Consider the following 20,337-nt stretch of genomic DNA (forward strand, 5'->3'; position numbering starts at 1 on the left):
TTTCTATAAGATCCGAATAAGAACATTTTTTAAAACACAAATAATCAGATATCCGAATGGGTAGTACTATACCCGAATGGGTAGTACTATACCCGAATGGGTATCCGAACGCCTATGTCTAAGTTAGGATGTGACTAGACTATCTAACTAGAAAACCAAATTCTACATGAGCTAGGTAGTATGGGGGTATCAGCAGAACCGTCTTTAACCAATTTAATAGTTTTGGTGAAATATTGATATGGGCTCTTTTATAAACATTTTCTTTAACTTTTCTTTATTGAATTTTCTTAAGTTGAACAATATAATTTTTTCATCGGAAAAATTATAAAATAGTGAAACATACAACTAATTTATAGGGTTTTGTATTTTTGTTGTGTGTGAGTTAGTTTTAGTTGATTATGGACATTATATTATAATGTTACCAAGTATTTAGTCTTTTAACAATTTAAAATACAAATGCTAAAGTAACTTCTGGTATGGCTGATTTTCTCGACATAAATGGAAGAGATTCAAAAACTGAAGAGAAGATTTTAGGATAAGCTTATACTTCTCGGAAACAGAATAGGACTGCATGATCATTTAGCTAGATCTGTTCGATCTTTTTTCATATGTCTCTTTCTTATGTTGGTTATTCCATTTTAGACTGATTAACCAGACCACTTTAAAATTGAGTAATAAAATGTTTTTTGTTGTAAAAAGAGAAGTTGAAATACACCTCTATAATTAATAAAATAACTCTAAAAATAATTGTGGGCCCGTGTATCCAGAGGGCAACCTCCCGTGTAGTCAAGAGTCGGGACTGCATATCGGCAATATTACTCTTGCATTATTTTGTAACGATGGTCATGATACTTACTGCCCAATTAAGATTATGCATCGGTGCTATGGCAACTGCTAACTTAATAATGAAAGCCAAACGATCATGCGCTCGGAGCTTCTCTCATCAAAAACAAAAAACTAATGAAGCAAAATATATATACCCTAGTAGATCTCGTGACGTGTATATTGAACATTTGTGATACAAGACTATGATATTTTTAGACTTGGCTAGATGTGTACTCGTTGTATTGCTCGCATATCCACCCTTTGAGTTGATGATCAAATAAACAACCAACATAGAATATTCAACTTAGCCAGAAGACATGGGCCATGGCTAGATACACATACACATCCAGTAACCAAGAAAAATAGCTCACTAGACTTTCTCTGCTATCCGGGTTCACTTCTGATCAGATCAGAAAGATCTCAAACCGCATAGCATAAGGCTTTGCTTGTCCTGAGCAAAGCAACAAGGGAGACATATCTAACATCAACTACCCCATCAATCTAAGTCTCAAACTTCAATGGAGAAGAAAGCAGAAGGGTTTTGTTGGAAAAAAAAGATGAAGGGTGACTAGTGTAGCATCACGCCTCACTGGAGATGACACTGTCGACAACGTGAGCATCAATGCACCAAAAGGGTTACGAGTCAGAGTGATACCAACAAGTCTACACTTCAAGAAGAAGATAGGAGATACACTAAGCTACCAAGGGATCTTTTCATCTTCTACATCTACACTTAAAGAAGATGCGTTTGGTTCAATCACATGGTCTAATGGAATGTACAGAGTTAGAAGTCCGTTCGTTGTAACAAGCAAAGCTGATATATAATATGTTTTTATTAAACCATATAATAAAAGATAAATAAGGTTTGTTACACACTTAATTATTCAAACCAAAAGAGAAAAGAAACAACATAGCACAACTTCAAGTCACTCAAAGGCCCATGCATTCTCCTTGCGCATCTTAGCTTCTTCCGCATCTGTATAGTCGTTCTTGATGTGGAAGATATCGCGAATCTGATCTACAGTCTTGCCGCTCACCATTTCGGCCACACTCTTGCACGTTAGGTCAAAAAGTCCACCGATGTTCAGAGAATGTGCAGCCTACAAAATATCATCAAAAGACTCAATCTTTACTACATTCTAAAACCCTAATTGGCTAAGAACACAAAGGGAAAGAGAACGAGTGACTTACAGAGGCGACAGCGAAGAAAGCATCCTTGTCGAGGCCCTCGAGAGCTCTGGCGAAATCTAAGTCCCAAGCCTTGAGCTCAGTGTCATCAGCGTTGGCTTCGACGTGCTTCTTGCAGTACTCGATAACCTTTGCGAGGGCTGCACTGTTCACGTTTGGAATAGTGATTCCATTACCGGTGCGGTCGTCTTCGATCATGCGCTTGATTCTCGGAGACATGAGCGCAACGGCTTCATCGACCTGGAAAGATACGCCGTCGGAGCTCTTGAGGGTGATCTTCTTCGACATAGTTGCAGAGTATTCGAAAAGATAGAGAGGGAAATGATGAATGAATACAAAGGTTGGTGAATTGGTGCTTTATTTATAGGACCTAATGGTTAAAGCTAACTATAAATCTTAATTAATTATATTGTATTAAAGTTAGCATGTTGATATCCTTCTATATATTACTTCTTATTTTTTTTTATCAAGTTGATATCCTTCTATTACTATAATAAATAAAAAAGGAAAAGAAAAACTGTAAATATTACATTCCATATATTAATATAATACTAGAATAAGACATGCGCTTTGCATGAAAATTATTTAAAAAATATCGTATGAAAAAATATCGAATTAATATTTTTGGTCCTTAAACAAAATCTTAATTTTTTTTTGTTAATTACATAATTTGTTTATTAATGAGCTGATCCCATTTTCAAAAATATTTTAGGTCAAAAAAATCACTTATCGCGTAAGAGCCTAACGTTTAGGCCAAAGAATCTTAGGCAAACTATGTGGTTAGAATGAAACTATGTCAAGTCGGTTTTATATCATGATTTAGCAATTTAAAAGTTAATTGTGGTTATGAGAAGTTTAACGTTCACGTGTCAATCATATATTCTTCAATATTTTTCTCAATTTTGTGTCACTTTTTCATTTTGGTTATTGCTCGATATAAATATTGATTTTTGAGTTTATTCTCATTTCGTTATTTTATTTTGGCCTGAGATTTAGAAAATGTTTAAGATTTAAAATTATTGAAGAGATACATGCTTACGTTAAGATATGCGCCTTGTGCAGAATAAATATTTTATATTTATTAATGATTTTATGTTTTCCTGCATATTTATTTTATATTTTTCTGCATATTATGAAATAATAATTATATATTAAATAACTAAAAAATCAGTTACTATTAAATTGGTGTGCGCATATAAATCAAACGACTGTTCTTGTTTATTCACAATCATTTTAGTGTAAATAAATCAAAACAATCAATCTTATCTATCGTATATGATATATAATTAAATTTAAATGATATTAACATATATATATATATAGTATACTTTTAATATGAATATTTATTAAATAAGGTTTCTACTCATATGATTTTCTAATTATTTGCATATTTGTGTAACAAAATTTTACACCAACTATTTTTTTTTAATGTGGAATGTTTAGTAGTTTCAATAATTTATAATCATTAAAAAAACATTGAAAATTTCAAAATTAAAATATTAACTTTTCAGTATATGTTCAACGCAAATATCAAAATATAAGTATGTATTTTCATATGATGTATAGTTAAATTTAAACGATATGAAATATATATATATATATATATATATATATATATATATAAACATAAACACCTAATAAAATAAAATTATTTATTCATATGATTTTATAATCATTGTATCTTATTATAGAAAAAAGTTTTAAACTATGATCACAAAAGTTTATGTGAGACTTTTAACAATTTTAGTAATTTATACTCGTTTTGAAAAATTCAAAATACAACATGTACAAAAAAAATCTAAATTTTTATTATAGGATTAATATAATTGTATAATTTATTTTAATAATATATAATTAAACAAAAATGATAGAAAATATACAGATTGTTAGCAAATTTTGATTATTTAAAATTATTAATTGACATATATATCTTAATCACATTAGATAATTATATAGATTTTATTTACAGAAAGAGTATATAATAATTTTAATTTGATAAATGAATGGTCTATAATGGACATCCCCTATATAATATAACATTTTCTAGCAATTTAATTTTATATTAGCAAAATTCTCAATTGATTCTTAAGCCGCTACGTAAGCAAAATTAGCATTTTAATTACATGAAAACTCAACATAGCATTTTTTTTAATTAGTACAAACTACATGTTGTAATTTTTTAATGTTTCTCTATTAATATATAGGGGATTTTCATATTTGGATGTTGATGAGGAAGATTTATGTATCTAAAGTAGAAAATAAAAAAATTGTTAAGAAATTTTGGAAAATAAAGGAAAAGTGTATGTAAGAATAAGAAATTGTGGATTATAACTAGCTAGGCTGACAAAATTAAATAATAGATATGTATTCAATATCAACCTGGCATACATATTGTGCCAAAAAATGTATATTTTTTTTTTACGACAAAAGGCTAAGAAACTAAGAAGATTCCTGATCCGAGAGCCACCTCGGAGGAACTGAGTCAACATAAACCATAGCAGATGGCGAAGTTCTAGCACCTCGTGCCAGCTTGTCCGCCAGAGTATTTTGCGCCCTTGGTATATGCTGGATAGTAAAGTTGAGAAAGAATTCCTTACATCGCAGAAACTCCTCCATGTGTGTAGTGAACGCCGGCCGTTCTGTCGGTGTAGACACCATCTTCACCAATTGAGAACAGTCTGTTGCAAACACCACCTCTGAGATTTGTAGGGTCTTCATGCACTCCATCGCCCATATCAACGCTTCACATTCAGCATGTAAAGGTGATAGACTCCTGCGAATAGACATTGCACCCATCATAGTATCATTTGATCCATCTTTTCTGTAGACCCATCCCTGTCCTGTATAAAGATCATGTTCCTTCCATGCTCCATCTATATAACACTTGTTAACTCCATGTGGAAAATGGGTCTCTGCAATATGTAGAATTCACGGTTTATAGGTTCCTTTGTCTGGGCTTCAGCCCACAAAACACCTTCTATTTTCGCCATTCGAAGAATATCAAAAGGGGTTTTTATCTGATTCTTAAAAACTTTAGCGTTTCTATTCTTCCAAATATACCACAATATCCATGAAAAATAATTCAAATCTGGTTCCTTAGGTAACCGCCAGAAAAGATAGTCCATATTTGTGAAAAGTGACGGGGTGGGAAAAACACCTGGGCATGAAGGAATATTAGATAAAACCCACGTTTGTAGTGCTAATGGACACTCAAACAGAACATGATTAATAGATTCTTCCTCTGCACCACATATTTGACATTTCACATCACATTTTATCCCTCGTGAATGAAGATTCTTGGTTACCGGTAGACTACCCGAAAGTATCTGCCAAACAAAATGTTTCAGCTTTGATGAACATTGAAGCTTCCAAGAGTGAGCCAACAGTGGCTTAATATCTGGTCCCAAAACTCTATCATGAGATCCCATATCCGGAAATAATTTATCCGTACGATAACCTGATTTAACCGTATATCGACCATGGTCCGTAAAATGCCATCCATATGAATCTGGTTTTGGGTTACGACTAATAGCTAAACTCCGTATAATATCCACATCGTCCTGGTGAATATATACTTTGAGCAAATCCAGATTCCAAGAGAGATCGACTGGATTAATTAAATCCTCCACCTTAAGTAATGGATTCAAATATTGATTCGAACATTTTGGTATTGCTGACCTCGGGCGAGGAGCAGGGATCCAAGGATCATTCCAGACTGAAATGCTTGAACCAGTTCCCACTCTTTTGATTAGCCCTTTATTAACCAGAGATCTAGCTGATGTAATACTTCTCCACCCATATGAGGGAGAATATGATCTGATTGGATCCAAAGGATCAGATTTTCTATAGTATCTTCCTTTAAAAACTCTTGCAAAAAGAGAATCAGGCTTATCGATTAACCTCCATAGTTGTTTTGCTAATAATGCCGTATTAAAATTTTGAATATCTCTAAAACCAATACCACCGTCCGGTTTATCTTTGCACATTTTATCCCATGCAAACCAATGCATACCTTTTTTATTACCACTACCACCCCACCAAAAATGAGCAACCGTGCTGGTAATTTTTTTCGTAACCGTTTTTGGTACCCGAAAGCAGGACATAACATGAGTTGGCATAGGGGATGCTACTGCTTTAATTAAAACTTCCTTTCCTCCTTTCGTAATGAATCGAATAGTCCAATTATTAACCTTATTATTGACCCTTTCATTAAGATAACCAAATACTTGTGTTTTAGAGCCACCAAGACTTTCGGGAATCCCCAAGTATGTTCCCATACCACCAATTGTAGTAATGCCCAAAACCTGTTGCACCTCTAAACGTGCTACATCCGGTACCTTATGACCAAACTGAATGGAAGACTTCTGAAAGTTAATTTGTTGCCCCGATGCTCTCTCATAGTCTTTCAAAATCTGTATGATAGTCTCACATTCTTGCCTATTAGCTTTGCAAAAGAAGAGACTATCATCCGTAAATAATAAGTGTGTGATTGCCGGACTACCACGCGCGATTTTTAACCCCGTCAATAATTTATTTTCTTCCTTTTTCCGTATATTTGCTATTATTGCCTCAGTACACAAAATAAACAAATAAGGTGATAACGGATCACCTTGACGAAGTCCTCGGTTTGGTATAATATGTCCTTTTGGTTGACCATTAATCAAAATTTTATATTTTACCGACGTAATACAAGACATTATCCGAGATACCCACCTTTGTGCGAAACCCAACTTTAATAGCATCGCCTCAATAAAAGGCCATTCGAGCCTATCATATGCTTTGCTCATATCTGTTTTTATAGCCAAAAATTTCTCCTTACATGAATTATTCGTTCTTAATCCATGAAACATTTCCTGAGCAATTAATATATTATCGGAGATCAGTCTCCCAGAAACAAAAGCGGATTGTGTTTCTGATACCAATTGTGGTAGTAGCCTCTTCAGCCGTTGGCAAAGCACCTTCGAAATAATCTTATAACCCACATTACATAAACTAATTGGCCTCAATTCCGTCATTCTACTTGGTTGCACTGTCTTTGGGATGAGGCAAATATTGGTCATATTCATCCTCTCCTCCAAATATCCAGTCCTAAAAAATTCGTTAACCATATTTGTGATATCTGATCTAATAATCGACCAGGATTGTTGGAAAAATAAAGCCGTCATTCCATCCGGTCCTGGAGCTTTTTCAGGATGCATCATGAATAAAGCTGATTTCACTTCCTCCTCTGATGCCCAAGAGGTCAAAGACCTGTTTTGATCCTCTGTAATCAAAGTAGGCACCTCACTTAGAAAATCTTCATAGCCCGAAGGTGATGTCGTTGTGAACAAGTCATTAAAGTAATCTATCGCAACACCTTCTACCTCAGATTCTGATGTTACCCAATTACCACCACTATTGTGCAAACCCACAATTTTATTTTGTATTCGTCTCTGCTTAGTTAGGGCGTGATAGAATTTTGTATTTGTATCCCCTTTTGCATGCCAAGTCGTTCGACTTTTTTGTTCCCAGTATAATTCTTCATCCCTATAAGCTTCTTTTAACTTCCTAGAAACTTCTAGCACCTCCTCATATGTCTTGGTATTATCACACTGAATGTCCTCCAAAGCCTTCTGAATGTCTTTCATAACTAAATCCCACGTACATCCCCCCCCCAAAAAAATGTATATAAATCTTGATAAAAAGGGTCATTTTCAAATTTTATCCAATATTGTTTTTTACAAAACTGTTTATAGTTGTTAATTTTTGAGGAAATAGATGTGTTACAAAATTATATTTTATGCAACTTTATTATTTTATTAATAATACTCAAAAATTTATTGCATATGAAAAGAAACATATTATAGAAGAAACATTGATTGAGATATCTAAACAACTTATTAAGAATAAATTGACATTTTATAGGAGAAATTACATGTTTACCACTTTCATGGTACCACTTTTCATTTTTATCACCACTAAAGAAACATTTTCAAAAATACATTTTTCATTCAATGGCAAAAGACTCTTATGCCCTTGTTATTATATATATAATAAATCATCATTTAAATAAAATTAAAATTAAAAAATAAATAAAAAATAAATAAATAAAATAAAAAAAATAAGAAAAAAATAAGAAAAAAAAAGTTCTCGAATTATACTTTTTAAATTCGAACTTTTTATAAATTTTTTTTGGGAAGTTTTTTCGAATTTTTTTTTTTCGAATTTTTTTTTTCAAATTTCTTTTTGAAAGACGAAAATTATGTTTGAAACTAGTTTTTAAAGTTTTTTATACATATTTTTAAGTATTTATAATTTATTTATATATTTATTAGAATCTTAAATTTCACATTCCAAAAATCGTACCCACCTCTCAACTCTAAACTATAAGTCTAGATTAGTTAACCCTAAAGGTATAATTGTCTTTTACACTTCATTAAAAGTGAGAGTAAAAGTGGTTAGTGTAAACATTAAAAGTGGTACTATGAATATGCTATTTGTGGCAATTTCCCCATTTTATAATGGGAAGACACAACTCTTAAAACTACTTATGAATTGAGATATTTTTAACTACTTTTAGATTTTTTGTTCCAATAGTAATATTTTGGAAAAACACAAAACTAATCTCAATATTTTACGAAAAGACAAAACTCTTATAATGAGAAGTTAAAACTTTTAAAACTAATAAAAACACTTATTAAGATATTATAATCTCAATTTTAATGAAATACCCAACTCTTATAATGAAAAAACTTATAAAATTATTGTGATTTTTTGTTATGATTAGTCAACCACAATTTATTATATTCTAGAGTAGATTGTTTGTAGATTCTAGAGTAGTTTTTAGTTTTAGTTTTTCCAAAATCTAGTTTTCACCCAATCAAGATTGAAGCAAAGTAGATTTCCTATTTTTTAGGGAAACCAGATTTTCAATTCTTTAATCATTTTGTACATAAAAACCATAATCCACATTTTATAGGTTTTCCCAAGTGCTACGACAGTTTTTATTATTTTGCAATACATTAATTATTTTATATATAAAAGAATCACATCTAAAATTTAAAAAAAAACACATCAACAAATGATTTACAAATAATATTATCTCTAAATTTACTTTTTATTTTATTTTAAAATCCAAGGAAAAGTTAATTAAATATTTTTATAATATTTTAATTATGAAATTTTTTTACACTTCTCAAAAATATATTTAAAATCTGGTTTAGCTTATTTTTTAAAAAGTAACTATTTTCTGTGGTAATATTTAGTACTATTTATAATTGTATAAAACAATTTTTAGGTAGATTAATTTTATAATTGTTTAAATAATAATTTATACTATAAAATTTACATTAAGTTAATTAAATTTGTTAGTTATAGTTATTATGCATTTATTACATAATATTTTTTTATTAAAAAACTAACTATTAGTTTTATGTTAAAATATTTGAATAACATAAATATCTATTTTTACCATTTTAAAAAAATATAACTATTTGAATTTTATTTTACAATGATAATGTTATTTTTTTTGTTTTAAAATATTTTTTATAAGAATTATATATGCTTTGATGATAGTATTTTATTTTTTATTTTTCAATAATAGATATTTTACTATTCATAATATTTAAAATTTATTTTCTTTTAAAAGCAAAAACCAGAAACTAAAAACCAAAATCAAAAACCACCAATCAAGTTTTTCAAAAAACCAAAATCTACTGCAAAATCAAAAACCAAAAACTAAAAACCAAAAACCAAAAACTAAAAACCAAAAACCAAAATCCAAAAACCAAAAACCAAAATCTAGAATCTAACAAAACAATCATCACCTAAATGGTGCAATAGTAGGTTAACACCAAATGTTGCAATAGTTGGTTAACACCAAAAGTTACAATTACCAATAATTGCAATGGTTCATCACCAAAGATTACAATGGTTCATCACTAAAATTATATTCACCAACAGTTGCAATGTTTTTTATAGACAGTTGAAAATGTTCCATCAAAAAATTGCAATGATTCACTTAAATGGTTGAAAACATTTAGGGGGTGTATTCAATTGGAAGTTTTAGGTGATTTGCAACAAAATGACAAATCCACTTTTATTCAAACATGAACTTTTAAATCTCATTTACAATCCAGTGTTATTAAACATGACATTTTATAAACTACTCTCAAATCCAGTGTTATTGAAAATATTTTAAGCTGTGGAGTTTTAAAGTTTTCCAGTGATTTTAGAGTGTTTTGGTGGAGTTTTTTAGTTAAAAAATTTAAAACTCAAATCTCATGGTTTTGGATAATATTTTAGGGTGGTTTAACAAAAATCAATTTAATCTCTGCAATTCATTGAAATCATCTAAAACCTCATTAAAAATCAAATCACCTCAAATTTTAGATTGAATACACCCCCCTTAAACTGTTAATAATCCTCTCATATCTATGTGTCATAATGATTAACTAAATAAATAATACATTTATTAAATTGATGTAATATTTTTTTAGCCAACACAATTATTAGGATAAAAGATACATTTTTGTAAATTTTTAAAATTTTCTTTAACCTCATGAAAATTTTAATTAGGATGAAGAAATACAGAGTTAGGATGAGAAGACAAATTTTAGACATTGAAACAACTTTAAACTAACATAAATATTAAAATAAAAAGACACAATGTTAAGATGAAAAAATACATATTTATATATTTTGAAACTTCTTTTAAGCCAATGTTATTTTTAGATGAAAAATACATTTTAAAGATAAAATACACAACCTTTAACATTTATTTGGATAGAGTTTATATTTTTTTTTGCATCCAAAATTATTTTATTATTATTTTGTTTTGTTCAAAGGCTATTATATTATTCAAGATAGAGTAGATAGTTATTATAAGATATTACTTTTCCAATATATTTGAATAAACACATCATTACAAAAAACATTCTATTCCATATGAAAATACATATAATTAAAGAAGATATACTTATTTAGAAATTTAAAAACTTATTAAAAATTAATTAGTCTTTTCTAATGAGAAGACACAAGTCTTAAAACTAATAATTGTAGAAAGACATACATCAGTTAAGATATTTAAACTAAATTTTAAAAAATTCCATTAGTTGCATATTGAAAAACACAAAAGTAATCTCATTTTGGTATTAAAATACACAACTGCTTAAACTAATAAATACATTTATGAAGATATCATAATTACTTTTTTTTTTTAAATTCAACAGTTACATAATTAGAAAAAATGTAGAAATAAACTTATTGGAATATTTTTAACTATTGTTTATACTTTTCCTATAGTTGCATTTGAAAAACAAAACTAATCTCATTTTTCATGAAAAGATACAACTCTTATAATGATAAGACACAATTTCTAAACCTAATAATGGTACAGAAACACTTATTAAGATATTATATCTTTTAAAAAATCCAAACTCTTTTGAGCAAAAAAAAAAAATCCAAACACTTATTAATATATTATATATTTAAAATGAAATCCAATGGTTACATAGTAAAATAAAATTAAACTCAGTTTCTTATGAAAAGACACAACTCTAAACATTAAATGGAAAACACAAAACTAATCTATTTCTTTTAATAAAAATACACAACTCTTAAAACTAATAAAGACACCTATTAACATATTATAACTACTTTTTAAAAAAAAAATCCAATAATTGTATAATGCAAAAATGTAGAGAAAACACTTGTTGGAATATTTTTAACTATTTTTATAATTTTTCAATATTTGCATGTTAGAAAACAAAACTAATATCAATTTTTATGAAAATACACAACTTTTATAATGACAGACACAACTATTAAAACTAATAATTGCACAAAGACACTTAATAAAATATTATATCTATTTTAAAAAATATTGCAATTTTTATAATTTTTCAATATTTGCATGTTAGAAAACAAAACTAATATCATTTTTTTTTATGAAAAGACACAACTCTTATAATGACAGACACAACTATTAAAACTAATAATTGCACAAAGACACTTAATAAAATATTATATCTATTTAAAAAAATATTGCAATGGTTGCATATTGAAAAAATAAAACTAATCTCAGTAAGATGTTATAAAAAAAAACAATCTCAGTTTTTTATAGAAAAATACAACTATTAACATTAAATGAGATTCCTATTATTTCAACAAATCCTGTTTATCATAAGAAAAATTATTCCCAGCATGATAGAAACATAACACTAAAGGAAAACACTGAGAAAATGAATTATAGGAAACTTCCAAGATTCGTATGTTCTCGGAAAGTCCTTGCAATCCTGTCACAATCTCTCCGATGAAATAAGTCATCGCTAATTGTAGTCGGAGTTGACGATGTTTTCTTGTAACGTGTGAGCCAAGATCACAAATTTGAAATTATATATACCAAAAAGGTGTAGAGAATTCCCTTTTCCAAGATCATAAACATGTATAGTTCTTCAAAAATAGATAGATATGGAAATCATAACTTTTCAGATTAAAAGTAATTATTTTTAAACGGAATCAATATATTTTGAAGAGACACATCACTACAAAAAGCACTTTAATTATAGTTTACCATAATCTATTATAAAAAAATATATCATATGCTGAAAATATTTTTTTCACAACCATTTGTAATAGTAACATATTTAAAAAATAGTGACATACTGAAAAAAACACACAATCTTCTACTATTTTTTTGTTGACAGCGTTTTATTTCAATATCTTCTAAAAGCTTGTAACCAAATTATTGTACAAACCTTTTTTTCTTCACTATTTATTAGATAAGTGAAAATTTTACTTTGAGAATAGCATTGACATAGACTATTTATAGATTTTCAAAGATCTATTTGAATAGTCACATCTTTTCAATCTAAAACTTCTTCTTTTGAAATGGTACTTATATGAAAAGTTACAATTTTTCATTTTAAATAATCACAACTTTTAAAAGTAACACATAACCTTTCAACTTAAATATAACTAGATTATATGACCCGCCCTTCCAAAGGGCGGATAAATTTTTTGTTTTATTTTTTCTCAAAAATTTAATTTTTATATTTGGGTTTATTGTAATCATATTTTTTTTATATAATTTAATTTGATAAAATAATTATTTAAATAAATAAAATACATAGTTAGACATAACATTTATCAATATGACATGGTACTGTATTAATAGAGTAGATGAAAAAATAACATTCAAAATAATATCAGACAACTTCTATAGAAAAAAAAAAAGAAAAACAATTTAAAACGCATCATGCTTATACCTTAGTAGTTTCAGTTAGAGTTAGACAATTTTCAGTTAATTAAAAAATAAAGAATCCAAAAAACCTGCAAACTCCTTGATTTAAAGAGATGGTTAACTATAACCTTAACTGGCTGTTTTAAATTTCCCCATCTCCATTTGACGTGTGGTTTGGACCTCATTGCTAGAACTCGATGGGTACATTCCATACTCACAGGTTGTATACTCTTGAGTTCCAAGTGCCATTTTCCTAAACCTCTTAACTTCATCATTGTATTGTATTGGCTCGAGTCTAAGTCAATGCTTCCTCCATATGAGCTGTATACATTGCTTTGACCTGGTCTTATCCATTAGTGAAGTTGTGATGGTGATACGTTTCCTTCTAAAGCATGCAGAATCTGCTTGTTTTTCACACAAAAAAATATTAATATATATACTTAAGACTATATTTTGCAACGTGAAGAAAAAAGATTAAGGGCTGATTGAAGAGAAAGGATGAAGTAAGTTATAACTTGGCTAATGTGAGGTCTGTGGCGAGGGGGATGGCGGCGAACACGACATAGCATAACCACAATGCAAGCCATCTCCTCTCTGTCGTACTCTTATTCATATTTGTATTAGTTAAATCCTCAAGTCTTCTTCATATATTATAATATTATATTAGTTTGATTGTTTTTTATTAAAAAAAAACAATAGACTATAATTAAAAGATATTGGAATATACTTTAAATAGGAAATGGATCTATTTGAATAGTCACATCTTTTCAATCTAAAACTTCTTCTTTTGAAATGGTACTTATATGAAAAGTTACAATTTTTCATTTTAAATAATCACAACTTTTAAAAGTAACACATAACCTTTCAACTTAAATATAATTCATAACCTTTGGAATAGTCACGTCCTTTCAATTTAAATCGATAATTTTTAGAGTTGCTTGTTGAAAAGACACATATATAAGTCGACAACTTTTAAAATGAAAATATAACTTTTCAACTTAATTTGAATTCAAAACTTTTGAAATTAATTGAGATTGCTATAATTAGTAGATTAGTAGATATGTCCAATGTAATTTAATACGCATATATTACCAGGGTTATCGAACTGACGTGTTAGGATATGACTAGACGATCTAATTAGAAAACCAAAATCTACTTGAGCTAGTTAGTGTGGCTTATCGGCAATGTGACTCTTACATTATTCAGTAATATTGATGGTCAAGATACTCACCGCCCAATCTATTAAGATTATGCATGACATTTATAACAAAAAAAAATAATGAAAAAGAAAACCGGTTATTCGGAGCAAGGATATACTCTATACTAGATGTTGTGACTTACGTGTAGATTGAACTGATGATACAATATATACACGTTTGGCTAGTTCTTAATACATATGGGTTGTTTTTCTTGTTGTATATGTGTAAAGCCAAGGGTTTATAATTTTAAACTTTGATAAATTTCAGGGTTTACATATCCACCATTTGAGTTGATGATCAAATAAACAGTAACTTAGAATATTCAATTAGCTTGGAGACATGGCTCGATACACATACACGTCTAACCAAGGAAAATAGCTAATGAGATGTTCACTTAATTTTTCTTTGACACAAAAATAGATAGAAATCTAATAAGCACATTGATTGCCAAATGAAATCCAGTGCGGGATTTGGGGAGTGTTTTGGGGGATGCTAAGGGTGCAAATATACAAGGTCGTCACTTTTTCATTATATTTACCTGTTCCAGATTAATTGTCGTTTTATAGTAAAAAATTTTGTTTTAAAATAAATGTTGTTTTATAATTTCAATGTAAAATTTATTAATTTTATATTCTAATTTATTTTTCTATTGGTTGAGATATGGTTAGGTGTATTTGTAATGATATTTTTATTTAGTAAATATATAAAATTAAAAAAAAATTAATCTATGTGCACAAATCTAAAACGATAATTAAAATGAAACAGAACGGCGAGTATTATTCTAGGGTCCTAGATTTTGAAGTTCTTTTAAATTATCGATCCGACTTTTAGAAGCATCTATCAATATAGGGAAAAAAATATTGCACAAGACCACCTATCTTTTGAGCCGGACCTGATGAAACCATCCATGATTTATTTATTAGTGATGGTAACATGAGCCAAACTAAACCACAGAGATGAGCACAAGTACTAACAGCAAGTGCCAGACTTAAACCACCGTTCATGGGCTTTAATATCTAAACATATAAAAAGAAAATTACACTAATATAGTGACTAAGCAAGTTTATTGCTGATGACACTGACGATATTGGGTAGAACGGCTTTGTAGGCTTTTTCAGAAGGATGTGCAAAGTCCCAGAATACATGGCTACCAGAATCTAAGCATGGAATCGGAGTCATCACTGAGCAACAGCATGGTTTTGCCGTTCTAAACCCTGAAATGTATTAAAAAATTTAAACTATAACCCTTAGTTTTATATATCTAAAACAAGGAAACCAACACATGTATTAATAGTTAGCCAGTGTTGATCAATTTACCATATTTACTAGGATTTTCGATGACATCAAGAAGTGAGTTATACATATCGATGTAGACGAATTTGCCATCAGGGAGACTTTGTCTGAAATTTACGACCAAATTCGCTACCTTTTGATTATATATCTTAGCACCATGGTTCACATGGGGAAGACATATCAAATCTCCGCTCAATTGTCTCGCCCCTGGCAAACATCCTAATGGTAACGTTCCAAGGACCGCAAATTTTCTCGCTCCCATATTATATAGATTCTGCATTGATTGTCATATTAAAGAATAGTTATAACTTAACAATATTATTTAAATAACAAGAACTATAACCAAAACATTTTAGATTGTCTTACATACCTGCATGAACGCAGTTTTCCATTCTATGAGCTGATCAGTGTATGTTTCGATATTGTATCTCAATTTCTTAGCCCGAGTTGCAAAAAATGTGATAGCAATATCATTATTTCCAGCAGAGATTAGAACCACGGCATTGGCTATAATCTCTTTAACTTTAGCGGCGTCTCCAACTTCTTGGCTTAATTTTTGTATGTAACTTTGGAAGTCTTTCAGCTGGTCTTGTACCCATATAACGCCCTATAAATGAAGTCCACATAGGGTTTATTTTTAACTAACGTTACCATATAGGATAAATTAATCAGGGTCATTATCTTTTCTTAATGAAGGTAATAACTATTATGTTTTTATTTAATTACCTGTATAGATGCAGTGAATTTGTCTAACCCTGAACCACCAGACGCAAAGCAAACTCCGGTAGGAAGGTCACTACTTTTAAGAAATGAGCTACGGAAAGCAGGTACAAGATTCTTTATCCCTAAACCCTCGGCTACATATACACATATCATGACATTTCATTTTTTAGAATGTAGCTATATGTAACTGTTAGTTTATACTCCATTGTCAAATAATATTTTAAAATTTGTTTGATTATGAGTTGGATAAAGAACAATATACCAACTAAATCCGATAGTACTCTTCCATTCCCGAATCTTCCAGTAGGTATATGATAAGGAAAATTGCGTCCGTATGGCAAAAAATTGCTCTTCGACACTGTCATTAGCTTATTGTTGTTACCAGTATCGAGAATCGAATCTCCAAATGCAAGAATCGCTGGAAATCTTCCAGTTTGTATAGCATGAATACATGAAAGCCATAAAGATAACAATACTACTAGAAACTTTGTGGCTATACAATCCATCTCAAAGAGATTGCTAATTAAGTACGTTTTTATGTTTTTTTCTTTGTTTTTTTTTCTGGCTGTAATTTTATGTTTTTCGTTTTAATTTTTACATTATCGGTTTACATAGATTTATACACAAGTGAAGGGCTGAGAGAGTTAATCGAGTCCCTCAAATAATGGTATGAAACTTATTTATTTTGTGGTTAAATGAACACTCCCCATTTCTATCATTAGACTGAATGTATATTTAGTAAACCTAACAAATCAGGTCTTACCACACATTTGCATTGAATTATCAGAGTGATTTACCCTACACAAATGTGTAGATTTAATCATATTAATGTGGTTATCATTCATGTTCTATATTCAACTTGATTACTTCAAAGCAGCAATTTTATATTTATTCACTAGAGCCTATACAAACGACACTTAAATGAATGATAGAGGGTGTAATTCAATTATAAATTTTAAAAAAATTAAATCCAACAATAATCTAGGGACTCAATAATCTAATGTTTTTAAGTTATAGTGGTCTTGGATCTCTTGTAAATTATAACTATAAGATTTTAACATTTTCTGTTATTCCATGCAGATTTCAAATACTTTATAAAAATATAGTGTAGATCTTTTTTCTTACATAATAATCTAGTGCAAATCTTAGATAAACATGACTGGCTCGGTGAGGAACACTCCTCACGTTTGATACAAAACAAAGGCTTACATGACTATCTCAAATGTTGTTTGCATTATTAGTCGCAGAAACCGCTCATGCCTACATTATAATACGTTGCAAAAGTTTTCCTTTTGGTGACATTAATAATGTAATAAAGATAGTTATTAATCAGATATAACGGAGGTATTTTTTAACAAGTTTTTTGTTTAAGGTTTCAAAAGCTCTCTCAGTGGGGTGGGCACCGTCCCAGAACAAATAAGACGATGTATTGGGACAAATTTTTGATGTCTTCTTTTTGCAGAATACACCTCCTCCCGTTAATCCGATTTTGCAGCACGGTTTCTTTACCTCCTCAAATCCTGCATGCAAATATGTTTTTCAAATTCATATGATGATATATGATAATCAGCATATATGAATAATACAATAATAATTACCATAGTGCGCAGGGCTTTCTAGAATTTTACTGAAGATAGAGTAGATGTCCATGTAAACCAATGTAGAATTTCGTAGGGTTTCCGACAGTTGACTCAAAATAATAGCGAGCTTAGAATTAAAAAGCTGAGCAGCATAATTTATCTCTTCATCACAAATTTTTTTGTCCTTAACCCTTTGTGATGGTGTACAACCAAGCGGTGGTGTTCCGATCACTCCTATACGTCTTGCTCCATATCCATACAGTTGCTGCCCAAATATTTGCATGTAAATTATTGTTTTTTGATTAAAAAAAATAACATCGTATGAGTTTTCTTTTTTGGACTAATTTAAATCGTTATGTGTTTTCGATAATATAATATGTACCAAAACGAAACTGGCAGCAGAGTCAGCCATGCTGGTGGTGTAAGAGTCGATGTCAGTTTTAAGGTGTTGAGCACCAATTCCAAAATATGTATAAATCAGATCGGTGCCTCCTGCGACCACAATGGCTACTCCTTTGGACACTATTCGTTTAGCCTCTTTTTTTCCTACTAGCTTCTTTACTCTCTTTATGTAGTCTTGAAAATATGACAATTGGTCCAACATTGGTATAACCTCCTGATTTAAATAATTTAAAATGATAAGTCAGTGTATTAATAATAATTAACGTTGCAACAATAAAAAATAATCTAAGGGATTGTCAATTTGATCTTAATTTACCACTGATTCAGATGTTTCAGGATCGAAGCCAGCACCACCCGAAGCAAAAGAGACGCCCGTAAGTAGATCGCTTCGTTGTAATTGGTTTTGTTGTAGCTTCTGGTCTAAATATGCGGGTACTATTTCTTTTACTCCCAAATATGTAGCTAGTGGAAGCACGAAACAATGAGAAAAGTACTTAGAGGAAATACTTAAAAAAGAGTTAAGTCAATTTCAAAAAAAAAAGACACATTGGGCCAAATTTTGGCGCAAAAGAAGATGAAGGTGGAAGTTTGGGAGAGAGGGAGTACGAACATATATAATCAGAAGCGACCTTTCCGTTGCTGAATCTACCGGTGGCTACTCTGGAAGGAAAATCCATACCATAGGGACGATAGTTACTTTTTATCTTTGACTTTAAATTATTGTTATTCCCTGTGTCAAATATCGAATCCCCGAAGAAAAACACGGCCGGTATAGTTTTGTTTTCTGGCTTAGGTGGTAATGGGGCAGGTGGGCTAGGTTTTGGTTTTGGCGATGGAGCAGGTGGGCTAGGTTTTGGCGACGGGGCAGGTGGTGGTACAGGTTTCGGAGCTGGACTAGGTGGTGGCGGTGGTGGCGGTGATGGGCCTGGCTTTGGTGATGGAGCAGGTGTTGGTGGTGGCTTTGGTTGCGGCTTTGGTGGTTGAGGTGGGCATGGAGTTGGGGCAGGTGCTGGTGGTGGCTTTGGCTGAGGCTTAGGTGGTATTGGTGGACATGCCGATGGACCAGGCGGTGGTGGTGGCTTTGGTTGAGGCTTAGGTGGACATGCCGATGGACCAGGCGGTGGTGGTGGCTTTGGTTGCGGCTTAGGTGGTGGGCATTGAGATGGACCAGGGGCTGGTGGTGGTTTTGGTTGAGGCTTAGGTGGTATTGGTGGACATGCCGATGGACCAGGCGCTGGTGATGGCTTTGGTTGCGGCTTAGGTGGTAATGGTGGGCGTTGAGATGGGCCAGATGGTGGACCAGGATTTGGTGATGGGCCTGGTGGTGGGCCAGATTCTGGTGGTTCCATTGGCCATGGATACGGCCAAGGCATTGATGGCCAAGGTATTGATGGCCACGGCCAGAGCCGTCGGTGGACTACTTGGGCATGGGACGTTGTCGCAAAGAAGATACAAAAGGATATGAGAAAGACAACAAAACGAAATAGCATCGAACAAGAATGGACCATAGAAGATTGCTTCATGCTTTTACTACGAGTAGTAGTAAGACAACTTCCACTCAAGCGATTTCAACCGTCATGTCAATATGAATATCAATCTGCGTGTGCCTATGTATATATATGCATTACGTAAACTAGGGCATGCAATTTATGTGGCCGTGTTGAAGATGCTTGTGTGACACGGCTTCTCATCACACATTTTGAGACCTTCATTATATTCCATTTCTAGTCGGAACTTAACTTCTCTCAAGTATCTTTCGTGACTTCTCGGAACCTAACTCTCGCTTAAGTATCTTCAGTATCTAGAGATTAAACCCAAAAGATATCATCAGTTAATTTGATTTTTGGAGTTAGGGTTATGGCTATGTAATATACTAGTCAGTTTCCCACACAAGACACAACTTAGA

At 31.1% G+C, this 20,337-nt stretch overlaps 4 protein-coding genes across 4 annotated transcripts; all 4 read right to left on the bottom strand.

Moving 5' to 3' along the window:
- Positions 1–203: 203 nt before the first annotated feature.
- LOC103829446 (SKP1-like protein 4) lies at positions 204–3,477 on the bottom strand. The gene is made up of 2 exons (XM_009105106.3): positions 2,017–3,477; positions 204–1,925 (listed from the first exon to the last, which is right to left on the bottom strand). The coding sequence occupies exons 1-2, from the start codon at positions 2,299–2,301 to the stop codon at positions 1,752–1,754; spliced, it is 459 nt and encodes a 152-aa protein (XP_009103354.1). The 5' UTR covers positions 2,302–3,477; the 3' UTR covers positions 204–1,751.
- A 975-nt stretch (positions 3,478–4,452) lies between these two features.
- On the bottom strand, positions 4,453–4,809 carry LOC117126838. Its single transcript, XM_033275984.1, has one exon. The coding sequence runs from the start codon at positions 4,807–4,809 to the stop codon at positions 4,453–4,455; it is 357 nt and encodes a 118-aa protein (XP_033131875.1).
- Positions 4,810–15,326: 10,517 nt separating this feature from the next.
- Positions 15,327–17,305, bottom strand: LOC103829447 (GDSL esterase/lipase At5g63170). The gene is made up of 5 exons (XM_009105107.3): positions 16,712–17,305; positions 16,453–16,583; positions 16,097–16,333; positions 15,751–16,000; positions 15,327–15,647 (listed from the first exon to the last, which is right to left on the bottom strand). Exons 1-5 carry the CDS (start codon positions 16,953–16,955, stop codon positions 15,487–15,489), a joined length of 1,023 nt encoding a protein of 340 aa, XP_009103355.1. The 5' UTR covers positions 16,956–17,305; the 3' UTR covers positions 15,327–15,486.
- Positions 17,306–17,501: 196 nt separating this feature from the next.
- APG1 (anther-specific proline-rich protein APG) lies at positions 17,502–20,024 on the bottom strand. Its single transcript, XM_009105108.3, has 5 exons — positions 19,042–20,024; positions 18,748–18,893; positions 18,412–18,645; positions 18,048–18,294; positions 17,502–17,969 (listed from the first exon to the last, which is right to left on the bottom strand). Exons 1-5 carry the CDS (start codon positions 19,952–19,954, stop codon positions 17,779–17,781), a joined length of 1,731 nt encoding a protein of 576 aa, XP_009103356.2. The 5' UTR covers positions 19,955–20,024; the 3' UTR covers positions 17,502–17,778.
- Between the last annotated feature and the right edge of the window lie 313 nt (positions 20,025–20,337).

Source organism: Brassica rapa, chromosome A07 (assembly GCF_000309985.2).
Source record: "Brassica rapa cultivar Chiifu-401-42 chromosome A07, CAAS_Brap_v3.01, whole genome shotgun sequence".
Lineage (NCBI taxonomy): Eukaryota > Viridiplantae > Streptophyta > Magnoliopsida > Brassicales > Brassicaceae > Brassica > Brassica rapa.